General features: G+C 41.7%; 1 protein-coding gene across 1 annotated transcript in view; it reads right to left on the bottom strand.

Moving 5' to 3' along the window:
- TMEM131 (transmembrane protein 131) overlaps positions 1-19,600 on the bottom strand; it is a 91,823-nt gene extending 72,223 nt beyond the window's left edge. The window contains exons 1-2 of the mRNA XM_042810683.1: positions 19,576-19,600; positions 381-442 (exon numbers count right to left, since the gene is read on the bottom strand). Coding sequence (XP_042666617.1) covers positions 381-442; positions 19,576-19,585 — 72 coding nt within the window. The 5' untranslated portion in view covers positions 19,586-19,600. The remainder of the gene's footprint in view (positions 1-380; positions 443-19,575) is intronic.
- Between the last annotated feature and the right edge of the window lie 6,461 nt (positions 19,601-26,061).

The following is a 26,061-nucleotide window of genomic DNA, read 5'->3' as shown; positions in this document are numbered from 1 at the left end:
ATAGCATTTGCAGCAATCTCCTCACTGCACTGACTTGGGCTTGTAACACTTCTCAGCTCCTCTAGTTGTGCATCTCAGCTCCGTATTCAAGATGAACCTTGAGCACAGAAAAGCCCCCAGTTTTTCTGAGAAGGAGAAAAATAACAAAATGTGAACCAACAGGCCAGAAAGAACTGGTGATAAGTTCCACCAGTTTCCTGACACAAAACATCAGGGGACAAGAGCCTCAGGACACACCAAAGCACACTGATGAAGATAAACCTGGAAGGCCAAAACATTTTTGCCAACACTGAAAACTGCTTACTGTGAGTTTCAGAAAGTAGTTATCTAACATGAGATGATGAAGTACTGTTAATTCAGATAATTTACTGAGTACATACCTGCAAAAGGTCTCCTTCATCAAAACGTAGCATTTCTATTATTCCATCCGACTGGATGAAAGCTGTGCAGAAAGACAAAAAACTGAAGTCAATTAACAGAAAAACACCTTAGTAATAACAAGAGCAACATACATCTAAAATCTGCAGTCTCGTCTTGTAGATAGAGCTGTAAGCACCCAAAGTAACAATTCAGAGTTTGACAAAATAGCAAACACAAGTCTGGGATGCTAATCACTCCCAGAGCTCCTAGATGTTCATACATCTAGCAACATACTTTGCAGATCAATCTTCTGACATGAAAATTAACAATTTATTGTGGGCTCCCCAGAAAGACTGGCTGTACTAAGCTAAGTCAGTATTTGAACTGTATGAATTACTGGGTAGCCACACAAGTTCAATGCACTGAAGCCCAGTGAAAATTCTGACACAACTGGAATTTCAGTTTCATTTGTACACTTAAAATCTTAACTGTACATCTGGAAAATCTTCACACTGTTTCCTAATTCTCATTGTGACTCTCCAACTTGACAGTGACATCACAGAACCTGAAACAGCTTAGAAATGTTTGGCTTGAGAGCTTCCATATGCTTAAAGTCAATGAGTAGTTCATTCCTCAGTCACGAATAGAATACACAAAAACAACACAAGCCTTTGAAATAAAATACAGCTATAACCTCAAACCTGAAAACTGAAACAACACAAAACCTCCATACCGTGGTATCAACAACTGATCCCTTCCCTACCACTTTTTTTTTCCCCCCAGGACTGTGTTTATCATTCTGCTTGATGACATTTGGAATGTAAGAACACACCTCTCTCTGAAAGGAGGGACAATTTCAGTGAGAAGACATTAAAAGTTCACCAGCTCCCAGAAACATATTGTGTTAAGAAAGTTGAATCTCAGCCCAAAAAGGGGGATTTGACTCTTTATCTCCCAGTTTGAAATTCAGTGTTCCAATAAATACATTATTTTAAGGTCACAATGCCACTTTCCTCAGATGTTTTAAAAAATAAAAGGAACATGCATTACTTTCAGATGTATGTTTGCACATCCTGTTCTGGGTTCCGAGCTCCACCCATTTTTAAGATGGATTCTCCTGAAAAATACACCATCCTATGTTTTGCCTTCTTACTACCAAAAAATGAAAGTTCACATAAAGCAAAGATTGCCACTGTCATCTCTGCTTCTCTCTCTTTTTTTTTTTTTCTTAAAGCAAAACAAAACACCACTCCCTCCAAATAACGTCACACATTATGCATTTACTTTTCAGGCCACTGTGCTTCAGAATTCTGAAGTTCAGTGCCACAGGGCTGAGGATGCAGACCAGCTCATCCCAGTTGAGGGGGAAGGAGTGGAGGCTCAGGCAGTGAAGAACATGCATGTTCTGCAGCGCACTGACCGTGGCATGAGCAGTACTAGTCATCACATCAGCAATAGCTTACAATTTTGCATGTGTTATTATTATTATCTTAATGAGTTTCAGAACAAACAAAAGGCATCCTCAAGCTAAGAACAGGGGTTCTGTCAATCTTTTACACGGAAGAATTATAGAGAACACTGAACAAGAGCAAAAACAAAAAAGCCACGGGAACAAAACATCATTTTAATAGCTGTTACAATATCAAGTCCTAGAATTCAATGAGGTCTGGGCTTCCAAAACCCAAATTACTGTAGCAAATCTATCAGTTTAAAGATATATCTGTTTTTAACCCTAGAAACAAAGAACAAGAGGATTCTTGTATACATACTGCCAACTGAATGGACAAGACTTTCAAGTCATTTAATTTTGCCTTAAAAACCACTCAAAATCTATATGAGAATTGAAGCACAAAAAGAAAGAACATGAAGCTCTGACACGTTATGCTAAGAACTGAAGTGTGATAGTTAATCAAAATTTCAGAAATATGCCATGCCTATCCTCCACACAAAAAACCCAAGCTACAAACTGACTCAGAAGAAAAAACATCATCTTTTAACTAGAGAGAAATCCAGAATGAAATTATGTTTACAAATGTGTCTCATTGAAACCAAGCTTAACAACAGTTCCATAAAACAACTTATCTATGAGAGCACTTCTTTCCTTTATTGGAAATAAAGGCATTGTACTTCTGAAGCTCAGCTTTTGGGCGCTTCTAGTTTTTTAGCTTTCTGATTTAGAGACAAATCATAGCACACCAAACTTCACAGTGACATCAGGCAGAACAAACAAAAGCCAGTAAAAAATGGCTTTTTACATTCATAACCTGTCATCATTTTGAAATGCAAAAAAGCACTTTTTCAAATGAACATTGTTGCATTCTTTATATTTTCTTACAGTTTTTCCCCCCAGTTTAAATATGATACACACAGAGCAGAAAGGCATCAGTTCTTCTGTAATAACACATACAGAAGCTCCCAGAATCTAGCCCAAGTCTGACGCTCAAGCAGCCTGAGTTCAGGCAGCCCTTCTGCAAACCCCAAACACTTTCTCAGCCACTTCACAGTTACTTCATCTTCGGTTTACCTTACGAACAAAGCAACAGATGTGACAGAACATTCTGAGCAGATGACACAGTTAAATAGAGGCACCATTCATCATTGGATCGTTCAGAAAATGTTTTCAGAAAGCAGGTGACAGTTAGTGCCAGGTGAAGTCAGACGCACTGCAAAGCTTGGCTGCTGGCCATTTCACAGCAGTTGCTTCTGAAACCAGATCATGAAGATGTTTCTGCGGTTATACCTTTTACTTCGTTTTAGACTGTCTTTCAAACCTCTGTATTTTATCAGTGATTTCATCAAAGCAAGGAAATGACAAGCATATACCCCACTTGACAAGATGAAAGCTTGTTTTTGCAACCGACTCCTCAGACTCTCAATTCAGGATGAAGCAACCGGTCACCTCATTCAAACAAGGCAAAAATGATGATATTTTATAAAAGCTCCACTAGTGAGTCGTAAGGAATCGCCTGAATTCCCTTATGTGTGTAGCTCTCAAACTGCCTGATGCAGCCCCGAGAAAGGACAAAGGTTCCTTCAAAGTGAAATGCAGGCACTGCTTCCTTCTCAGCATTCACCCATTCCAGAATTAGAAGCAGTTGCTCACTATTTGCACTTGCAGTACCTAAGCTAAGCAAGTTCACAAGCTTCTGCAGTGTAAGCCCAAAAATAGCCTTCTCTGTCTTTCTATACAAGTCATGTATGTCACCAGTGGAAGTTATTACCAATGCCAAAAGCAATTAAGTGTGAGATCACTTGGGCATGCTTTACTTGGTGAACCATTCCCGCCATGCTACGGAGGAAGATGACCGCTTCTGCAAAGTCCCTGACAATTTCTTCTGGAGCAGCTCCTTCTCAAAGCCTGCACCGATGCCATTACACTCCATGATCAACCTAATACTGCAGCCAGTCTCTAACACATCAGCAAATGTACTTCCATACTCTGGAATGATAATCCGCAGCAGCCAAAGAACTGCTGGCTGTGCCACTTTTCTCACCCCTGCCACTTGCCTGGCAGCTGCTCTGACATTGGCACAACATAACATTTGGGGTAGGAAGCATTTCAGCTGTCCCAGCATGATCGACCACTGCACAAATCAGCAGCCAAGAAGCCAAATTACGCATCAGGAAAATTATTTCTTCCTGAGCCTACAAGCAACTGAAGCCCTGAAGCCTGCTTATAATAGTTATTAGTCAAACTTTAAGTGTTACTAACATGTTTAGGGTCCACAGAGGAAAAGGATGAAGATTCAAATCCATGGATTTCAAGGCCAGAAGAATGATCGTCTCCTCTTTTCCTTCCCAATGTATCATCTTCTAGTTGGATGCAGATGTTTCCCAACAGACAGCCTTTATCCTTCCACGCACTCCCAAGAAGCCAGTTTGCCAGATTCATGCAAATTCCCTACAGTATCAGTCACTCTCACTATTAGGATATTACATGATCGCAGGGTTAAATTTTTTCAGCTTCCAGTCTGCATATTCTGTTTTCTTCTTTTCTAACAGTATGTCAGTACTGACGGAAGTGATATAAGCAACAGCAAATGCTAAAAATACTGGGTTTTATTTTCTGCTTTCACTGTACTACCTTTAAATGCCGAGCATTTTTAAGTCTTCCATAACTCTGTAAAAAATTAAAAAAAAAAAAAAGAACAAAATTCATTACCCCTCCCCCCACTCCAAACCACAGCTTTCTTTAACATTAAACATCTGCATTGCACGTGCTTTATTACCAGTAGATTTCCACATTTTGCTCTTTTCAACAATTAACAGCTTTTGAGGCTACACAAATACCTGGAGTAAGAGAATAGGAAACACCACCTAAGCCAAAACAGATAGCAAATTAAAGTTCTTCAAAGCTCAGATGCCATCTTCTCACAAGTTAATATACAAGTAGCCAGCAGACACGTTTTCCTCAAAGACACATATTTTAATTGTTTCTGCTTTGTGCATTTCGTATTTCAGCTTTAAATAAGAAAAGCACAAGCCTATCAAGCATCAAGTAACAAAAGAAACTTTAAATCCCACAGTTCTCCAAAGTAATATGGAACATCGTACCGAAATCACATTAGTCACCATCAATCTTTAGACAGGTCTGAACTGCATGCAAGAGAATAAATTTGCATGTAACGCAAGAGCGCTGAATATGCCAAGGCTCTGCGCACGTAACGATAAAAAACATTCTCCATGGTTCAGAGGTTATGAGGCCAGCTTCTGACTGAGATCTGATTTTTTAAGGTGGCCTTGCAAATTTTTTCCTTTCATTTGGATACTGACAACTACTTTGTTCCAATAGGAAGGAATTCCTATATCCTGGCACATAGACTTAATTCTTCTCTTAACCCATTTTCTGACCTCTTATGAACTGTATTTCTAGAACCTGGTACCTGTGAATTTTCTCCCAGTTCTGGAAACACTGCCCAAACTCCTTACAGTAGGATGAGATTACATAAATCTCTCCTAACTTACACTAGAATTTTGTCTTGTTTTCAGAAGTCCAGTTTTAGCCCTTTGTCTTAATGACTAAGCTCATTTCAAATGAACTATAACCACATGAGCCAATAATTACAGTGTGCTAAGTGTCATGCACTCCTGTCTACGTAACTGTAATTACAGCATTTGTACTACCACCAGTTAAACAGCACAACTAGAACTGGACAAGTCGGTTTCAAAGCTCTGACTGTGAATTAACTGCTAATGCACAATCACACCATTTCAATTGTCCCAAGCAATGGAAAAACAAGCAGCATATGAAATCCAGACAGTTGGGTATACAATAACAAAACATTATTATGAAAGGAAAAGTACACGGTAAAAAGAAACAGCATTCTACAGCCATTTTTATTGGCCACATGATTATAAAAGCCTGGTGAGCCTCGAGAAACACACCTCAGTTCAGAACTCAAAAAAATAAAAGCTGGTTAAAAAAAAGCCGCCACTCCCAGATGGAAAAGTCAGTACATACCAGCCTGAACTTCTGCCTACATCCTAGCAGGTTCTCTGCAAAAGTGAGGGATCATTCTCTCATGAGCCAGTGAACATCAGTCAGGCAAGCAGCTCAGAGACAGAACTGCCAGTCAGCACACTTCCTTTCCAGCTAAATCCTCTTGCAGTTCCAGAGCCAATTCCTTTGTTTCGTTTCAAGTTGTCCATAAGGAAGAGAAACGGATAATTTTCCCAACAGACCTCAGGAAGAGCCATCAGAGCCAAGACAGTGAATATATACAAAGTAGTAAAGAACATCACACGAATCACAGGATCATCGGTGTTGGAATCACTTTGAACTCTTTTTACATAGCAATACATTCAGTCTTCATTAACAACCTTAATTACCATTCCTTTAAAAAGGCAGCTTGCTAAATTTTTATTTGCTGTTGACACGTTAGCTGAAATCGAAAACATTTCCAGATAATGCACTCCAGTTCATCATATGAAAGCATAAGCAACACATTAAGCTAAATAAAACAAAGAACCAATACTCAATAAGAGCACCATTTGGTACTGATTAAAAACATTAATTTCTATAGCTTTAGACAACACATACTCCAGTATCAGGCACAAGTCTATGCCCAATTTAAAACAAAACAAGCAGAGCCAGCAGATCACTTAGACTGCAATATCCCAATGTGTGACTATTCTGCAGGGGTGAGGGGCAAATAATTTGAATTCTATTGCACGCGACAGCACAAATTTGGATCTATACATACAGACTTAGTTGGGTGTAATCTTCTGCTAATTTGTTTGTGACTCTTTTCTGACTTTAGATACAGGATAAGCTGCAGGCTGGTTTTCTTTATACAGCAAAGCTCCTTCCTAGGAAAGACAGCTATCACATTACATTCATCCACTTATCTCTTTCCCCTTTAGTTAAGACAGATGCATGCTCTTAGTGACTTGGTTGTCAATCCAGTTTTAAATATCAGCCACAAATCAGAAAGTGACAACACGGTTGTAACTGTGTAACTAACTCTAATACACAGACAATGAAGCTGCAGCTTAGTTTGGGAAAGGAAGAAAGTGGTTGTCCCTCCTGAACACAGTTCACACATTCGACCGCCACATTTGTCTCACTTTTTAGGGACAATGCAACCTTCAAAGGTTTCTTCTAAAAAGAAAGTGGGAGCTTGCACTGACTAGAGCTGTTGTCTAATAGCTAAATCCTTGCAACAAAACTATAGAATCATATCTTAGAGGGGGGGGGAAGCTAACTGAAAGCCATATACTATGCCTAACAGGCTGCTTTTACCCATTTGAAAGAAACACGGGACATTCAGACCAAGGGTTTGAATTTGGGGTGGTCCAGTGTGGAGCCAGAATACAGACTGGATCCTTGTGGGTCCTTTCCAATACAGGATATTGTATGATTCTATGAATCATGGGGTACTCATGTACCTTCCTCAGATGCTTATTTTATACTCAGCCAATAATTCTACCTTACAGAACTCACCCTTTATCCAATTCAGCTATAGCAATTATTTATTTTAACCCTACTTTTCTGTAAAAAAGTTTTTAAAAGGTTATCCTCTCCATTAACCATAGCATTCAATTTCAGATAATCACAAGAAATATAACAAAACGCAAGCGTCACATCAAAAGGTGCTTTAAAATGCCTATTAAAAACATTTGCTTCGGGTTGGTGCTTTACTTTTAAACATGAGTAATTTTATTTATTTTTTTTTTTAACCCCCCAAATACTTCACTGCTGGTTCCAAAATGCTGCTTGAAAAATAATGTCCCACTCTGCTTTTTTTCCCAATCATGTGTTTGAGAACACATGGAATAAAGAAAAGTTATTCTCTCATCTCAAAAAACATTAGCTTACATTATTAGCTTTAGCTTACATTATTTTTAACCTAAAGAGAACAACGCTTCTGACACTCATGGAAACTTCTCCCTTACTTTAAAAAATAAATAAATAAATAAAGGAGAAAAGGAAGTAAGAAAGTGAAGTAGAAACCCAGTGTTTGAAAATAACTTTTTTTTCTGGCTGTGGGCCACACAAATTGATTATGGCTTTTTATTCTTTCTAATGATGGTGATTTTGAATGTTTTATAATTTCAACACCCTCAATTAGATCATACTTCTACAGACTTGTTGCATCAAGCTTGCACGGACACCTTAATTGTAACTAGCCTCAAACACAAGATAATCTGCCCTACAGTGGAAAATGGGAAAAGTGGCAAGCTGTCCTTAATTTTTATCACATTATCTAACTTAATTTAATTCTCAAATTTTAGGCAGAAATTTCTAACTGTAGCAATTAATTTTACTGCCCATATAGCACCACAAACTAATGAGTACACAGAGAATTTGGACCTACTGTAATTCTAACCCTTTAAGCATAGAAAAACATTTAATATTAACTGACAATAACTGTTTGCCCTTTCCATCATCTTTCTAACAAGCACTTGTATGAAATGAGCCACTATTGAACAGGCCTACAAAACTCAAAAATGGATTGTGTCAACGCAGTGCAAAGACCTGGATAGGAGATGCATCCAGGTTGATTAACGACCTTAATAAACCTGTACAGTGAACAAGATTTGTTCTTTATTCTGTAGAACAGGAGGATGAGATTCTCATAGTTAAAAAATAATAATGCAGATAGCATACAGACACCAATATCTGAGCATCAGCTGGAGATGGGAATACAACCAGCAAAAAGCTACAGCTTTGCTCTGTATCTCTAACCTCAAGCAATAGCACTGCACAACGGCCTACTGAGTGACACAGCTCTGCTCTCCTCTTCTCACCCCCCCCACGCTTTTTTCCACCTAATCACTTATCAGGGTGGAACTGCATACATTCATAGAACAACTCCAGAACTTGGAAATTATTAAGCTACTTTTTGCTCAGTAAGACTTTCAACTTCTTTAAGAGTAAACTACAACTGGAGGGAAAAATCCCTGTGTGGGAAGAGCGCAATATCTCCACCCTATTTGTGCTCATGAGGCAACCGCTACTCAAGTGTCCACTGCAAACAGCTATTAAGCCTGGAGGACAAGGAAAAGAGCAGCAAGATAAAGCTTAATCAGCCACTATGCAAAGCCTATAAATACAACAACCAAAGTTCAAGAAAAGGTAGCAAAAGCCTTAATGTTAGACCTGTAGTGCTAATGAGGTAGCACTGACAGAACCTAGTGATTGTGTAGCAAAGCATTTTGTTGACTTGCAGTGTGGGAACACAGACCCAGAGGAAAGCTGGCTGCAGTGTCTGATAAAGCCAGAAAAAGAAAAAAAAACTGGGTGGAGAAGAACAGCTGCAACAAGTTCTGTGAGAAGATAAAACACAGAGAAGAAGCATGAAGCGAAATGAAACTCCAGTGTTGGGGAAAAAAATGAATCCCAAACTGTTAATGAGAAAAACATGGGAAGCACTTACCCCTCAGGAGAAAATAATCAATCTCTTCTGCCCAAAATCTTTCAGAAACTGCTATGATGATCTCAGCTGACACCCCATGTAACACAGATCACAACTGCAGCCAACAATCGCAAAGCCCTAGGCTTAGTTACATGATGTATTCTGAAGAGACATCTAATTCTACTTCAAAGATGGCAAATACCACAGAATTCCCCACATCACTAGAGTGCCCCTTAACTAAGATAACAGTGAGTTATCTTCACTCAAAAAATCTCTCTTTTTTTTCTACTTTGATGTCTCGAGCAACTAGTCTCAAGCTAACTACGCTAGATTAACGATCCTTCCGTAATGGAATCTTTCCCCTGATGTAGGTACTTAACCGAAGTCACGCTTTGTATCATGCCAAATAAATAAATCATGCTAAATGTATTTCATTTTTTGGTACTCTATTTTCATGTCTCCTTCCCTAGAGAAATTCAGTTTAATCAAAGGAAGGACTCATGGGACTCATCAAGTACCAGAACTCTGATCAAATTTTCCTTGATAAAACGGGATTTTGTTTCAGGCTTTTCTCCATCAGGCAACGACATTCAGTAGTACCACAGAGCAGTGTAACTTCACCTCTGAAGATCCCATCTCTGTCAATAAAAATGACCTCTCTTTGAGCACTAGATGTAACCAGTTATTCCCCAAACCAAGCAATTTATTTATCATTTCATTAGTTTGGAAGATAACATCTCACCAAAGCTATCTGGGCAGGTCATGATCAGGTTAAGCTATCTAAAAAGGAACTGACAAGCTGTATAGAATCATAGAATCTCTAAGGTTGGAAAAGACCTCTAAGATTATTGAGACCAACCGTCAACCCATCCCCATCGTGTCCCTCAGCACCACTCTGAACACCTCCAAGGACAGTGACTGCACCACCTCCCTAGGCAGTTTGTGCCACTGCCTCATTGCTCCTTCAAAGAATTTTTTCCCCAATATCTAACCTGTGCAACCCGAGGCCACTACCTCTTTCCACGTTCCTCCTTATTACTGTATGATAACATAAAAGCAGCTATACCATAACACAGAATTTCCACATGCACACCCTCCCTCCAACCCTTACATTTAGGATCAAGAGTCTGAGTGCTTTCTCCCACCTCTCACAGAATCAAGCACAGAGGTAGCTGGGGGCAAAGGAGTCACTAGATCATGGTAATTTCTGGTACCTGTAGTCTGCCTCTGTGTCTGAGATTACACACTGACTCAGAACACCAAAGCAAACACGTGAGAAGGAAACGAGATTCCAGTAAGGAACCATTACTTCCCTCCTGCAAGAATGGAACTGCCAAACCTGTAACATCCAATATTCAGGCTCCTCAATATTTCCTCACATACATAAGCTCACCATTAATTACAACATTTGTTAAGAATTACTTAACACATCTTGTATATTAACATGTCAACCACAATCCAATTTATTGTCATATTAGGAGCAGCTGGCAAAGATGGGAAACTTAAAGGCTATAGGGCCCTTCACATTAAAGATGTGATACAAGAAATAGAACTAGGGAACAAATAAAGCCTGTATTATGAACAAATGCTGAAACAAGTAATGGGCAAAAAGGTCTTTTTTCTTTTTTTTTTAATCTTGATCAACTTATTTCAGTGATAGAGTGACATGGGAAGCATTCTGGATCTAATTACAGCTCCATTTCTACCTAAATCATACACAAATTACAACTGCTATAGCATTGATTTTACCAGCACCCAGATTTCTGTTGCCTTACAGACATTCCCATCAGTTGTGACAAAGTTATCAGACTGGTGACAGGGCCCGAGGGAACATCATGGAGCTGTCAGGGGAGGGGCAGCTGGGGGTCAGGGAGAAGGTCTGCACCTGAGGGTGGTGGGCATGGAACAGGATGCCCAGGGCTGTGGGCATGGCCCTGAGTGCTGGAGTTCAAGGAGTGTTTGGACAACACTCTCAGACATACAGTTTGGATTTTGAGTGGTACTGTGTGGAATCAGGAGCCAGACTCAATAATTCTTGTGGGCCCCTTCCAACTCAGGATATTGCATGACTGCATGCATGACTTCCAACCAAGTTTTTAAAGTTATGAGGAAAATCCAGAGAGAAGATATGAGGCTGGAGTGGACCTTAAGATAGCATTCTATGTTAACCTCCAGTTGAAAGAACAGCAAATACTGAATTTCGACCACATTGCTTAGGCTTTTGTTTCGCTTGGTCTTCAAAACCTCCAAGGTCAGAGATTCCCCAGCCTCTGTAGGGAAGTTTGTTCCACTGTAAGAAAAGACAGTGAAATATGTTCTCCTTAGGCAAGCCAGAACATCATAGTGGTCTAGATCATCACACACTGAGAAGTCAGCAATTCACATAGCAATTAGAGCTAACCTGAGGAGTTGAAAGCCTGTGCTGCACGTACCCCTGGCTGCAGGACAACTTCAGCCAGATTGGTGCAACAGGAACCTGCAGCAACTCCCGCTTTTATGTGTGGTCCTTGCCTTTATCTGGACTGTAACAACAGGTCCTCATGTGAGCATCCTTTGTTTGACAGTAGAAATTACAAATGGAGTCGCAGTAGGAATTATGAATAGAGTTGCTTTCTCGAAAGGAAATCCTACAATAGCTCAAATGGAATAACCTTTTCTATGGACTGGGCCTGCACAGTAAGTCCCATATGAACTGAAAGCCTGTTTGATGCAGCATTAACTCAGGGTTTCCAGAATCTGAAGCGGTGTGAGATTATCTACACTATTCTATCTTTATAATGTTACTTCTAATAAATAGCACTTTCAATTGTATTTTACAGAGTCTGAGTACCTTTCTTTCTTGGGTCATTACACGCCAGCCCATTCCAAACATAACAAATCCGATTTCGATTTACAACCACTATCCCTTCCTGTCACGCATCTCAAGAGTCTGGTTCCATTTCCTTGGTACTTCTCTGCTTAGATATCAACAGGCTGCCCCGATCCCTCTGAAGACTTATTATCCCATGGAGCCTCAGGTCCCATGCAGTTCATGCATCATTTTCTCAGCCTTCCAGAGAGCAGCAAAACTTGATGCAATGTTTTAGGCATGGTCTACTAAATGCTGAGTAACTGGGAATAATCACAGTTCCATCTCGTGACTACACTCCTGTATGTTGCCATAGTACACTGCTGATTCATGTTTAGAGCTTCCAGCTTGTACCCTCTGCACATGGTTATTCTGTCCCAGACGAAGGACTTTCCATTTGTCCTTGATGAATTCCATGATGGCCCTGTTCAGCTCATTTCCCCATCCTGTTTAGTTCCCTCTGCAATGCAGCCCTGCCCTTAAGCAGACTGACTGCTCCCCAGATTCAGTACACTTCCACCTCCAGATCAAATGACAAAGATATTAAGCAAGACAGATCCCTTGGAACTCCTTGCAACCACCCTCCAAGGCAGAGCATAAACCACTGCAGAGAATAAGCCCAAACCAAACACCTGCAGTTATCAAATTGCTTGGATGCTTTTTTTTTTTTAAACCAATATCTACAGATTCCATCTATAGTTATTTGAAAACTATTGTGCTGCAAACCACTTGATTCATTAATTCTTTCTTTATTGCAGGATGACTTCATATATGCTCACAAGCTTCAGACAACCAGCTTTTGAATTCACTAAACATACCATACCAATATCTCAAATGGAGGGACCCAAAACTCCCCTATAGGAAGCAGCTGCCACAAAAGACAGCCAATTTCTTTACTTTATCCAAATATCATTCAGTATCTTCTATTATCTTTAGTCTGAGCCAGAATTTTCAGTCCACAGCTTATCTACTGAAAAAAAAAAAAAAAAAAAAAAAATTATATAAGCCATTCATATCAGACTGTGCTGAATCAATCCAATTTCATTCTGAGGAAGAAACTATCTTGAGATGTTTCCAACAAAACATGCCTATAGAGAACTGTTTCAGCTTCTAAAAGCTAACATACCTTTTTTTTTTTTTTTTTTTTACAAATTTTCTCAACCTTTTTTTTTTTTCCCCCCCCCCCTTCACCACCCTGCTCAGCAAGGATCCATTCTATGGATGTAAAACAAAAAGCTGATGAACAGTGAGCACATGAGGAACTTAAGCAGAAGTGTTTGAAATTATTTAAATCATAAAACCACAGAATGGGCTGGGCTGGAAGGGACCTTAATGAACACCTAATCCCAACCCTTCTGATGTCGACAAGATTGCCCAGGCCCCATCCAACCTGGTCTTGAGCACCTCTAAGGATGGGGCATCTACATTCTTTGTCCAACCTGTTCCACTGCCTCACTACTCTCCTGATGAAGAAGTTCTTACTAATATCTAGTCTAAACCTACTCTCCTGCACTTGTTGAGCATCATGAGATTTGCATGGGCCCACCTCTCACACCTGTCAAGGTCCCTCTGAACGGCAACCCTTCCCTTCAGCATGTCAACTGCACCACTCAGCTTGGTATCACACCAAGGTTCATGCAATCCCATCGCCCATTTCAGCATAAAAGATGTGATATAATACCAGCCCCAATACCAATCCCTCAGGAACACCATTTGTCACTTACCTCCATCTGGACTGCTGACCACAACTATGTGAGTTCTTTATCCAATGAGTTGTTTGCTTATTTGCCAAACGTATACATAAGAATCATGCTTGGCTACAACTTTGCCCCCATCCTCACTTGCTCAAAAAATGACTTGTTCTGTGTTGCATCACTGTTAGCTGTACTTCCTGACTTAAATGACTTGAAAGTATATCAAAATGAAGGTAGGGGCTTGGTTTGTCAGATTGAACAACCTTTTAAAAGCCCATCCACATTCTATTACACCAAATATGTACAGTCCAACAGATCTATATATTCAATTTGTAACTTCATACAGCTAGACAGAAGGAACAGTTACATAGTTTCATTTCCTCTACTTCCCACTTCATGCAGGGATCCTTAAAACCAGTTCAGTGTTTACCATAAAATACAAGTTGCTCCCTGACGAGTCTCTACTTTACACATCCCAGGCAAAAAAGATATTAAAAATGCCTCTATGGTAATCCTAACTAGAAGACAGACGTGTAAGTTAGCAGGAAACTCTTGAAGAAGCAAAAAAAAAAAAAAAAGAAAAAAGAAAAAAAAAGGAAAAAAAGCAGAAAAAAGAATTAATTTTCAGAAAATATTAGATCGTAATCCTTCAGCTCTTTGTGATTTTCCCATGACATCCAACGCTGGAGGGACAGCTCCAAAATTACTTCATTTAATATGCTGAAGTCCAAGCTATCCAAGCCAGTTCACCCATCCCCTCGGTTTCCCTAATCGAGCGCTCCCATTTTAGTTACAAAGTTGACAAAAAGGAAAACATGAATTTTGTAGCAAGAACTGCTGCCTCCATATCTGAACTGTTCCTCCATATGAGATAAGCAAACTCCAGGAGAAAGCAAACTAAGCTGACCTGTGCTCCTGTTTCCAAATTAGCATACTAGATCCCTAATGCCAAACGATCACAAAGATAAGGGCCATTTCAATGGCACGCTCCCAATGAAAGAAAAATTGCATCTTGGTATCAGTCATGAAAAACGGTAGTATTTTAACATTTATATTTTTATCAATTATTTCTAGAATAGTTGTAGTTTAAGCTAAAATTCAGTGACTACCACAAATGAATGGCATCAGTTGTTTCTGCAACAGGTATGCAGCATGCTCTCCTTCTGGAGTCACAGTCCTAGGCAGGCTGGATGTGACTCCAGAGGCCATCAAGCCCAACCTCCTGCTTGAAGCAGGCCCAGTGAGAACAGGCTGTTTGAGGCATTGCAGTCCCACACTTATTACCATGAAAATTACCCACAGTTATTATCATGAAGAATGCAGGTTTACTTCCAAAGCTGTCTTTTAAACGGTGGGGGAAATAGACCCTCTTGCATGTTGTGCTACAAACAGGGAGGCTCCTACGTGCAGCAGCCAGAGGCACCACGCTGGATAGCAGTCACTAGCAGGAGAAATAAAGCATTTCCATTGCCTTTTATTCTTGCCAAGCTCACAAACACAGGAACAAACCAAACTGGTTCTAGGCTGTGTTTCAGTCACAGGACTTTTACTGCCGGTTATGCACGAACCGCAACAGCCACCATTTACTGAATGGTGATTTACCAGCAAATCCCAGCACATTTCCCAAGTGTACAGTTTGAAAGATTCTTTACAGAATCACAGAATGGCCCAGGTTGGAAGGGACCTCAATCTCCAACTCCCTGCCACATGCAGGGCCACCAACCTCCCCATTCAATACTAAACCAGGCTGCCCAGGGCCCATCCAACCTGGCCTTGAACACCTCCAGGGACGGGGCGTCCACAACCTCTCCAGGCTGCCTGTTCCAGCACCTCACCACTCTCTCTGTAAAGAACTTCCCCCTGACATCCAGCCTAAATCTTGCCTCCTTACCCTTGTAAACTTAGATCACACACAGAGTCATAGTACACATAGCTTGAAGGAGAAATAAACTGGCTAGGTTTTGATATAAAGTGATATACAGAAAATGTGCAAGCTTAATTGCAAACAGTTGCAATTTTAGAATGCAGAAGTGTTCACAAATGACTCAAAGTAACTTGTATTGCAATGCTGGCAATCAAACACAAAAATCACTACAAAAGCGTTAAGCTAATCAATGCCTATGGACTTCTTCATCAATGCCTATGGACTGCTACAAAGTCTGGAGGGGCTTCATCATGCTGGGTACCATACAAATAACAGTAATTTCTATCAGGAGTTGAACCATCTCCACAGGCAAGGACACCTCAGCTTGCCTCATGCAAGCAATAAAACCGGACACCTGTAAAGGATAAAGAGATGCAGAGGAAGAAAAACAATTATTTCAAGATAACACAAAGCCATGGAGAACATGAGGTCTCAGCTTCCTGTTCACTGAATGACAATGCTTGCTTACATTTAATTTAGCCCAAAGATTCTGCAAATGAGCATGAGATCTTTCAATCCAAGCATGTGGTTAATATTTATCATTCAAGAAAGCAAAGAAAATCCGAGTAACTCTCCTATACCTAGAGTTTCAAAAACACAGTGAGACCGTATGGTCAATTTTTATCCTCACTGTGCTTTCCTCATACTTAACATGCTACTACTCCATCTATTACAAACTGTGTGTTCACAGCCTGACCGAGGTCATTCTTTCTGGATCACATTTTGATTTGTGTCAGGGTCAAAACATGAGTATTAATATCAGTGGCTATAAGCTTATATTAATTCTGACAGTGGGATATGAGAAACGAGCAGTGTATGGCAAGAGTTTGTTACCTGATTGTAAACATGTAAGCTTTCTCCCACATCAACTTCCAGCATTAGCTTAGTTTTACTCACATGAAGTATCCTGGGCTGCCATTTTAGATATTAGCAAAAGAAAAGCTATTTGTCTGAGATAAGACAACGACAAAACCAGAACAAAAAGCTCAGCAACCAAGAGCACTGTTTTAAAATCTCCCTTCAGCTCTTTCATTACTACATCAGCTACCATTTACACTACTTACACTCAGTAGTTATCTTAGTTTCTAGGACGTTAGTAGAGAATACGTCAAGCTTTGGTTAAAAAAATAAAAATTTATCATTTATACCATCAAATCTTGAATGTTAAAATTAAATTTTCTCCCAGATTCCACACTAAAGATACACATTTTAAAAATTACACCTAGAGATTAAATCTAGTCGAAATGTCAATCATAGAATGAACAGGGTTGAAAAGACCTCTCAGATCACTCAGTCCAATCGTCAGCCCACCCCCACCATGCCCACGTCCCTCAGTGCCACATCCACATGGTTCTGGAACACCTCCAGGGATGGTGGCTGCACCACCTCCCTGAGCAGCCTGTGCCACTGCCTCACTGCTCTTTGTGAGACAAAATTTGTCCTAATATTCCACCTGAACGTCCCCTTGCCTAACTTCAGGCCACCACCTCTTTGTCTACCACTATTTACCCGGGAAAAGAGGCTGACCTCCACATCACTACAACCTACTTTGAGGTTGCAGAGAGCTCCCAGGACTCGCAAAGACATTCAGGCTCTCTCGGACTCTCTACCTGTAATGATTTTGAAAGGTGAATAGATAAAAGCTGTACAAATAGTGTCAGCAGGCCTTCAGCCAGCTGACCAAATAAAAAGCAGCACAATTTTTTAAAGTAGCTGTAGTGTAAGATAAATAATTTTTAGGAAGTTACAAATGGAATAGGAAGAAAGAAACAAACACAAGAGAATCCTCAGGCTCAACAGCACACTCATAGAAAGCATCTGTCTTCAAAACATAATCCTGACTACAGGGTTTATAGTACTATTATGGCTTCCTCCAACTTGAGAAGGATACCGTGCATTCCGCTCCACCAAGACAACAAAAACTGCACACTCAAATAAAAACTGAAAGTTGTCCTCAAACCATGTGGCAACACAGAATGTGGTAATTATACTAGGAAAGGAAGAGTGTTCTACAAAAAGCCTGAAAACATACTTGCAAAAGAAACTCTTACATTATATTTTTGCTCCTCCCAAATAGCAGGAGCCTCTTTGAAACCAAATGCGCAATTTTCTTCTTGTCATTCTTTTGCTATGGGTTCACAGATTTCCCAAATGACAAAAACAAACAAAACAACTTCAACTTTCTACTCAGTCTTACTCATTCACATACAGGCACTAAGGGCCCAGCTAGACTAAGAAATAAGAAGTAGCATGTCACTGTTTAGTCTGACATTGATGTTTGAGCTTTCTGGCCAGCCTACTACAGTTTGCTCTGCTCTCACATTTTTCCCATGTACTTCTAACATGGTACTTCTCTAGCACAGAGAGCACATAGAGGAATATCACTTTCTCCCCCATGAGTTTGATTTATAGTCTGTATACACAAAGGATTTGAGTTTTGCTTTTCATTCTTAGACAAATGGCAAAGCTGTTTATTTTCCACAAACTCCTTAACTAAGACTGGGGACCAGAAGCAGTCACATCAATCTGAGATCCATCAGCATCATGATTCTTCTCACTTGTGACAACTGCACGAAGAGCATCTTGCTGCTCTTGCTTGAGACACATGAAACAAGCATTACACTGCTATGCATTGGCTCCATCCTTCCCCACACTTTGCCTCACAGATATGCAAGATAGGAGGAAAAGCGTTCTCCATTTTCATTCTTCTCTTTTGTGATATTCTGGTTTGTTCTTCTCTCATTTCTGTCACCCATCTGGGCACCCACTCCTATTTCTTTTTCTTCTGCAGCATCTTTTCCAGAATTTGTACTGCATGCACCGAGTGTCTTCATACAGTCACCCTCACCTGAGCACAGCAGAAATAGGACAGAAGCAATTCACAGCCTCACTTCTACCTCCTCTCCACAACTTCCTTCCTGCAGCTCTAGTGAAACACGTATGTCCACATCTGAGGGACTGAAATGATATTCCTATTTTTTTACTTCCTGTTTTTGGCTAGGTTCAACCAGCCCTCCCCCACCCCCCTCCTTTTTCTTTTTTTAAACTGTGTCTTCCTATGTTTTACTTGTCACAACCTAGTAAGAAAAGTGCTGAACAAAGGGTGAAACACCCTTCTCTCCCTTTCCTTCTCATGAACTACCGTTTCCTTTCAAGCTCCTACCCACTGTACAGACTGGTCCTTCCTCTTCCATGCTCAATTACTGCACCTTGCAGAATGGCACTTGGTTAAGATCAGTGGGGACTGGATCTCACAAGCCACTACCTGAAAAGCCTTGCTTTAAAAATCCACTGGACTATTTCCGTTTTCCCCTTCCTTCTGGAGTTACACACACACGTTGCACTGAAGAAAACATTCAAGACAAGTTTTCAACAGTGGCCCACAAATGTAGGCCATCAAGGAATTCTAAGAAATCCATAAAAGATTATTTGGAGAAAAAAAAAAGAAAAAAAAACAAAACAAAACAAAACAAAAAAAAACACCAGTCCATGATTTATTAGTAAATTTAAGCATACTACTAAAAGAATCTACATTTTAAATAATAGACTGTATTAACAGATGGAAATCAGTGCAAATTCTTCCACTTTCTCAACAGATTTCAACCACAACCATCCGAACTCTGAATCTAGCACTGCCTTTGTTTACCCAGGAATGCCAAGGGAGGCTGTAGAGAAAAAGCAGCAGCTCCTCTACAAATCAACAAAGCCACACCATAGCCTAAGCTGTCACAACTTCCAGGGCATCAGTCCCATCACATCAGTGTATGGCATCACTGACAAATCTTGTATACTCGTACATGTGAAGGAATGCAATCAAAGTCAGAGTTAAAAATAGATAGTTCTGAAGTATTTGAATGATTCCAGCGCCCTGAGACAGACAGACACACTTACATGTTCCCATCGCTCTAAAAATGCCGAGCCTTCTTCACACTGCTTTCTAAACGGTGAATTCTCAGAAAACAGCCAAATGAACAAGAGCGTCTGCGACTCAGAATTCGTTGTTTTTATTATCACCGTAATGCTGACACCAACGTATTTGTAACAACAATTCGGTAAGCAATCACTCAAATCGAGTACTACGCAAGAAGGAAAAAGAAGGCTTACTGACCTTTATCGTGACACGCGCATCCTAACAACCCGGTTCTTCCCTCAGTTCTGCTATGGACACACGCTCGCTATCTCCTTGCTGATCTCCATGCCCTTCCTTTCCTTTATCCCAACTCCACTTCGCTCTCTCCGTCCCCCCGCGTCACCTCTCACCCTCCCCACACCCCCCGCAGTGCAGCACCGCGCTCGGAAAGCCGCCCCGCGCCTCCCACCCGCCAGCGCCCCGCGCTCCCCCGCCGCACAGCCACGCTTCAAAGCGCTCTGTGAGCCCGCACCTCGGCAGCGCAGGAAGCAGCCACCCTCAGCAACGCCGCGGCGTTCCGCTCGGGGCTCCGCTCTTCCCCTCCCCGCAGCACGGCGCGGACACACCGCACCCAGACGGCGACCCCCGGGGTTCCTCCGCCTGTCCCCGTTTGACTTTCGACCAAGTTCTGGCCGCCCGTTTGCCTCGGGCCGGCGCCGCGCCGGAAGCCGGCCGCGGGGCAGCCAGCTCGACGCTTTTTTTTTTTGTTGTGTTCTGTTTGCTTTTCCCCTCCTCTCTCTCTTTAAAGCGCGGCCCCGGCCCCATCCCCGACGCTGTCAGCGACGCCGACTCCCCCGGCTCTCCCCCTCCCCACATGCACGGAGTGCGGCGCGAGGCCCCGGGGGCTCCTTCAGCCGCCCCACGGCTAACAGCCGCAACCGCCGCGGCCGGAGGAGGAGAAGGACGCGGCGATGAGAAAAGACGGGAAACGAAGGGCTCACCTTCCTTCTCGGCCCGGACCGAGTGCAGGAGCACCGCCAGGGTGAGGCGCAGCGCGGCTGCCCCCCAGCCGCCGCATTGAGGGAAGGGGGAGCCGGCCGCCGCCTCCCGCCGCGCCGTCATCGCGCTGCCGCAGCCGGTGCGGGTCCGCCGCGTCTCCGGCCGGGCCGCGGCGCGCGCGCGGAGGAGCTCGGGGATGGGAGGGGCGCAGAGAGGCGGGGCGGGAGGCGGGGGAAGCGCAGCGTGGGCACGCGCATGCACGCGCCCCGCCACCCCCCCGAGGGGCGGAGCCAATGAGGGAGGAGGGCGGCGCCATTTTAAGTGTGGGCAACACGGCTCTTCCTTTGCTGAGGGGTTACGAGCCGCGCTTGGTTTTATTTTTCGTGTGTGATGTTTTTTTTTTTTTTTTTTTTTTTTTTTTTTAATGTTTCCTTACTGTTGTTATTTCTGCTGTGACTCTGTGCTTTGTGCAAGCTCCAGCTGTCCGCAGTGTTGGTAATCTCGCTTCTTCATCGCTATTCCCTCCCTCCGAAGCCTCAGGGGCTGCTCTCATTGTTTCCCCGCAGACCGCACCGAGGTTTTTTCCTGCCCGCTCTCAAAATGGCGGCAGGAGGGTTGCAGTCGCGCCGTTTCTTGCGGCGCTTTGCGGGTTCGCTGGTGCCGCGGGGGGTGGGGTAGGGCCGGGCCGGTGGCTGACCACGGGCGACAGCCGCCCCGAACGCCTTTGCCCACGAGGTGTCCCTTGCATCCGCATCCATCCGTCCTCCAGCTGATGGTGGATCCTGGAGGCTGCTGGGCTGGGATGTAGGCAGTGCTCCCTGTGCTAGGTCACACAGTGCAGGCATTGGTAACAACGTTAGTTGAGCCGTTAAGGTTGGAAAAAACCTTTCAGATTATTTAGCCTGACCAGCACCCCCACCATGCCCACTGACCGCATCCCTCAGTGCCACATCCACGTGGTTCTGGAACACCTCCAGGGACAGTGACTGCACCACCTGCCTGGGCAGCCTGTGCCACTGCATCACATCTCCTGGGAAGAAATTCTTGCTAAGATCCAACCTGAACCCCTCCTGGCACAACTTAACGTGTTAAATGTCTCATTCAGTTGCTGTGACCTGGCAGAAGAGACTGAGCCCTACCTCACTACAACCTCCTTTCAGGTCATTGTAGAGAGCAATAAGGTCTCCCCTGAGCCTCTTCCAGATTGAACAATCCCAGTTCCCTCAGCTGCTCACTGTGAGATTTGTGCTCCAGATCCTTCACAGCTTTATTGCCCTTCTTTGCATGCACTTCAGGACCTCGATATCTTTCACGTAGCTAGGGGCCCAGGACTGAACATGGTACTTGGATGGGGCCCCTGACAGCCCGGTCTATGGGAGGTGTTCCTGCCCCCAGCTGGGTAACCTTTGGGCATCCCTCCAAACCCAAACCTGTCTGCACCACGCCCTGAGGTGGAGCATGAGGGTCAGTGTGAGAATACAATGACATCCATCTGCTGAGGAAGAATGGAACTTACCACTATCCATTTTAACAACATCTGTGGTCTTTGGATCTGTGAAATGAGGGAAGCAAATGTGTAATTGGAGAGATCATGTGTTGTTACATATGCAAGGATGCTTGTCCATCAAATGGAGGCAATATTGGGTGCTTTGCAGCAGTGATGGCAGGAGCCATGACTCCAGGGGTGTGGCATGCACCCGTGTTCTTCATAATTCACTTCCCTACAAGATCAACATCTTAGATTGGGTTCAAAGTTCTTAATGATGAGGTCCTGTTTTAGCTGCTGTAGCAACATAATAGGTTTGGATAGAATGGTAGATCCAGAGTCTCAAAGGGACTGACTGATGCATAGACTAAATAAAAATAGTTACATTTATTATGGTTCTTACACAGTTGTTGTATAGGCTGTTCTTTATTGTCTGAACACACCAAAGGCACGTTGAAATTACATATATTGTTGTTTTCTTGAACTATGGCCATAGCATCAGGTAAGTCTATTTTTGAGGAGATAAATGGCAAATCAGCAGTGTAGGATCAAACCTTTTCACCACTAACAGTGGTTTCCAGAAGACATTGATTTGAATTAAAGGCCTAAGTGTAAATATTAATCTCTCACACTGCATTTTCTTTTAACCGCTGCATTGAAGCAGCACGTATGTGAATGAGTGACTTGAAAACTCATGAGTCCCTCTTAACATTTCTCAGAAGCACTCAAACCACAGTAAATACGAAGCCAGATCAGTGCTGTGAGCAGGAGCCACATGTGGACTTCTGTGGGGAACAGGTACGTGAATCAAAGAACGCAATCAAATTAAGAACTTAGAAAGGCAAACAACAGTCAGGGCGTAATCCTTATTTTACTTTATTAACAAGGCTTCTACTGTATACACATTACTTTTCTGGGAAAATAAGTCAGCTTTTTCCAATTCTATTTTAAACCCAACATTGCACAACCGAGCAGACAGACTTTCTCATTCTAATTTATGCTGCAGCGCATTCCGCCTCTAAAATGAATGGGAATTCTAATGAAACTAAGATGTAAGGATGGTAAAATCTGCCTCCACTTAAAAATGGAAATAACAACTGTGTTATTAAAAAAAGAAAAAATAGAGGGTCTGTGAAGTAAAAAGGAGAACTGTGAGTCCTACCATTATAGCATGTATGAATCTTAAATCTTAGAGCATAAAAATACAGGCAGTTTTAATTGTTCTATACAGAGAATGTCTTTCTCAAAAGATATTATTAAATATTTAGAAAACAAATAGCTCACAGTGCATATTCTTCCTTTCATCTTTATCCAGAACTCCTACTGTTTTCAGTCAAGAGTTCTGTGCGGAAAAAAAACAATACAATATGGTTCAATGTCTGTAAATGATAAAGCAAAAGACATTCTGTTGATTTATTTCTGAGCTAATCTGGTTTATATTATTTTGTACAAGTTTGAGGCTCTCCAAGCTGCGTGGTTGATGTGTGTTGGGCATACAAATACAAACATTTGGATATCACAGTATTATATGAGCTTATTGAACAGTTTTGTGTTTTGTTTTTTGTTTTTTTAAATGCAAGTCTCCTACTAAAAACCTAACATAATAAAATATTATGGAATATAAAATATTATTTTTGAAATGTACTTCTGTAAATAAACTGTGTGAATTCTGAGACAATGATGTTCAGCAACTGACTAGTCAGATAGTAGTTCAAAATATTTCTCCTCTGAACATCCAAAGGTCAGCTTCCGACTGTCATGGAAGCTGCCTTCATTGAGACTCTAAACTCTTTTTTTGGGCAAAGAACCAGAACTGATAAAATATGGATGTGCAGTTTCTGTCCTGCCATCTTTACAATGGAGTCAGGAGGCTCTGGGAGAGTGGTGGAGCAGTCAGTTAGAAGCCAGAACCTCGATGGCTGCTGGTATTCATAAGAGGTTATCTATCAGAATCCTACAGCGATAATCAGATGTTCGAACTGCCTGTCTCTCCTGCAGAGGCACTCTGATCAAATCAAGGTGACACTGCAGTGTTTGTGGGGTCCTTTTCACAAGTTCATCTGGGAGGATGAAAAGTCACAGTGGGAAATGCAACCTGCTACATTGTCATTGAGATTTCTGTTGTGAATGTACTGTGGATTAAATTCTCTTTGTTTTTGGCAGATGTTGAAAATGATAAATTGTTTGAAAATAAACCAGGAAAAAAAAAGAAAAATAAAGAGAGAAAGCATGTGGACCATTCAGTCATTCTTCTGTCGGTACAAACTTACTCCTGGTAGCTTGTTTATTAGTATATTTCAAGTTCATTTTAAAATGATTTAATTTAAAAATTCCTGTCACTTCATCTGAAAAGTGTGCGCAAGTCCTGCTCTTCACTGCCAAGAAGATTTTCTGATAGTCTTACCCCATCCTCTTTTCCTTTATTACAACTTATTCCCATTTATAAAAGCCCAAGTATTTCCTCCCCGTCTTAAAGGTTTACATTACTTAAGTGTTTGCTGACTTAAGATATGCCTCCATCTATCTCTGCTTTAACAAAACTAGATGTATTTAGCTCTTTTAACCTTTTTCTATGAAACAGCTCTTCCGGATAATTCTTGCCTCTGTTCCTTAAATTGCCTCATTTGCTTTGACATTATGATGGATTGCAGAGAAACGTTGCACATACCAGCATTCCATCTGCTAGGAAAAAGTCGTCCTTTCAGAAATGTTTCAGTAAGCTCGAACTGCCAAAATGAGTTTGTGTCACTTAAATGTTTTGCATCACTCGGCTGTATTTTTGAGCTAGTACCAGGCACTCCAAAGCTGAACTTCTCTGCTCTGTGAGTCTGTGGCTTGTCTTTTACTTGTCAATACTCTGCAGCTCTGGGTACTCCACTGGATTTGTCAGCTAAAGTCAAGCCCTTCAGCTGAAGACAAGTAGCTCAGGACACCGTCTGCTTTAATATCCATGCCAGATGAAAATCATTGGAGAGCTTTGTTTCCAATATTTTATTTATGGCATTGTGAAACTGGTACTCAGAAAACAAACAAACAAACAAACAAAAAACCAACACAGAGGAACTATAATACATATTCAAGTTTTTCTGCAAGATTTATTTTCAGTGAACCCTTGTTACCTTTTACTTCCTTATTCTTTAGATAAGTAGTTGTAAAATTTTTATTCTTGGTTTCATTTTTATTTTCTGTTCAGTTAATGACTCGTATGATCATACACCTAATATAAAATCCAAGATACATCATAATTTTTGTTAAACCACTGAAAGAAAATACCCTTTAGTTCTTTAAGAATTCTACGTTTTGTGACCTAAATGTAACGAGCCAAGGTGACTTCCTCAGATAAGGGGATGATCAACTTCTTATCAGTCTTGACATTTATGACACCTACTTGTGCTGAGAGCCTCAATTCAGCATTGCTGTGATAAAAACTGTGACAATGTATGATTGTGGCTTACTAGATTCCTCAAATAAAAGAAATTACACAGTATTTTGACGACAATTGTACAAGTTGTAGTAGCACTGTGGTGAATTGTGATGTGAACCGTAGTTGTAGGTACAGCACACAGGAGTGCAGGGATGCTGACCAGAGAGACCCTGACAGGCTCGAGAGGTGGCCCATGCAAAGCTCATGAAGCTCAACACGGCTGAGTGCAAGGTCATGCAACTGGGTCATGGCAATCCCAAACACAGACTGGATGCTGAGGGGGTGGAGAGCGGCCCTGCAAAGAAAGGCTTTGGGATGTTGGTGGATGAAAAACTCAGTAAGAACTGGCAATGTGTGCTTGCAGCCAAGAAAGCCATCCTGGGCTGCGTCAAAAAAGGTGTGGTCAGCAGAGAGGGAGGTGGTTGTCCCTCATCTATTCCATTCTTGTGAAACTCCATCTACAATACTGCATTTAGTTCTGGTGTCTCCAGTTGAACTGAGTCCAGAAGAGGCCATGAGGATGATCAGAGCACCTCTCTTATGGAGACAGACTGAGAAAATTGGGGTTCATAGAATCATAGAATCACAAGGTTGGAAATTACCTGTAAGATCATCTAG

The sequence above is a fragment of the Centrocercus urophasianus genome, unplaced genomic scaffold (assembly GCF_019232065.1).
Source record: "Centrocercus urophasianus isolate 14NV4802_14NV808 unplaced genomic scaffold, USGS_Curo_1.0 seq_12, whole genome shotgun sequence".
NCBI classification, from domain to species: Eukaryota; Metazoa; Chordata; class Aves; order Galliformes; family Phasianidae; genus Centrocercus; species Centrocercus urophasianus.
Note: the sequence above shows the minus strand (reverse complement) of the source record. Positions and strands in the feature narration are given on the sequence as shown.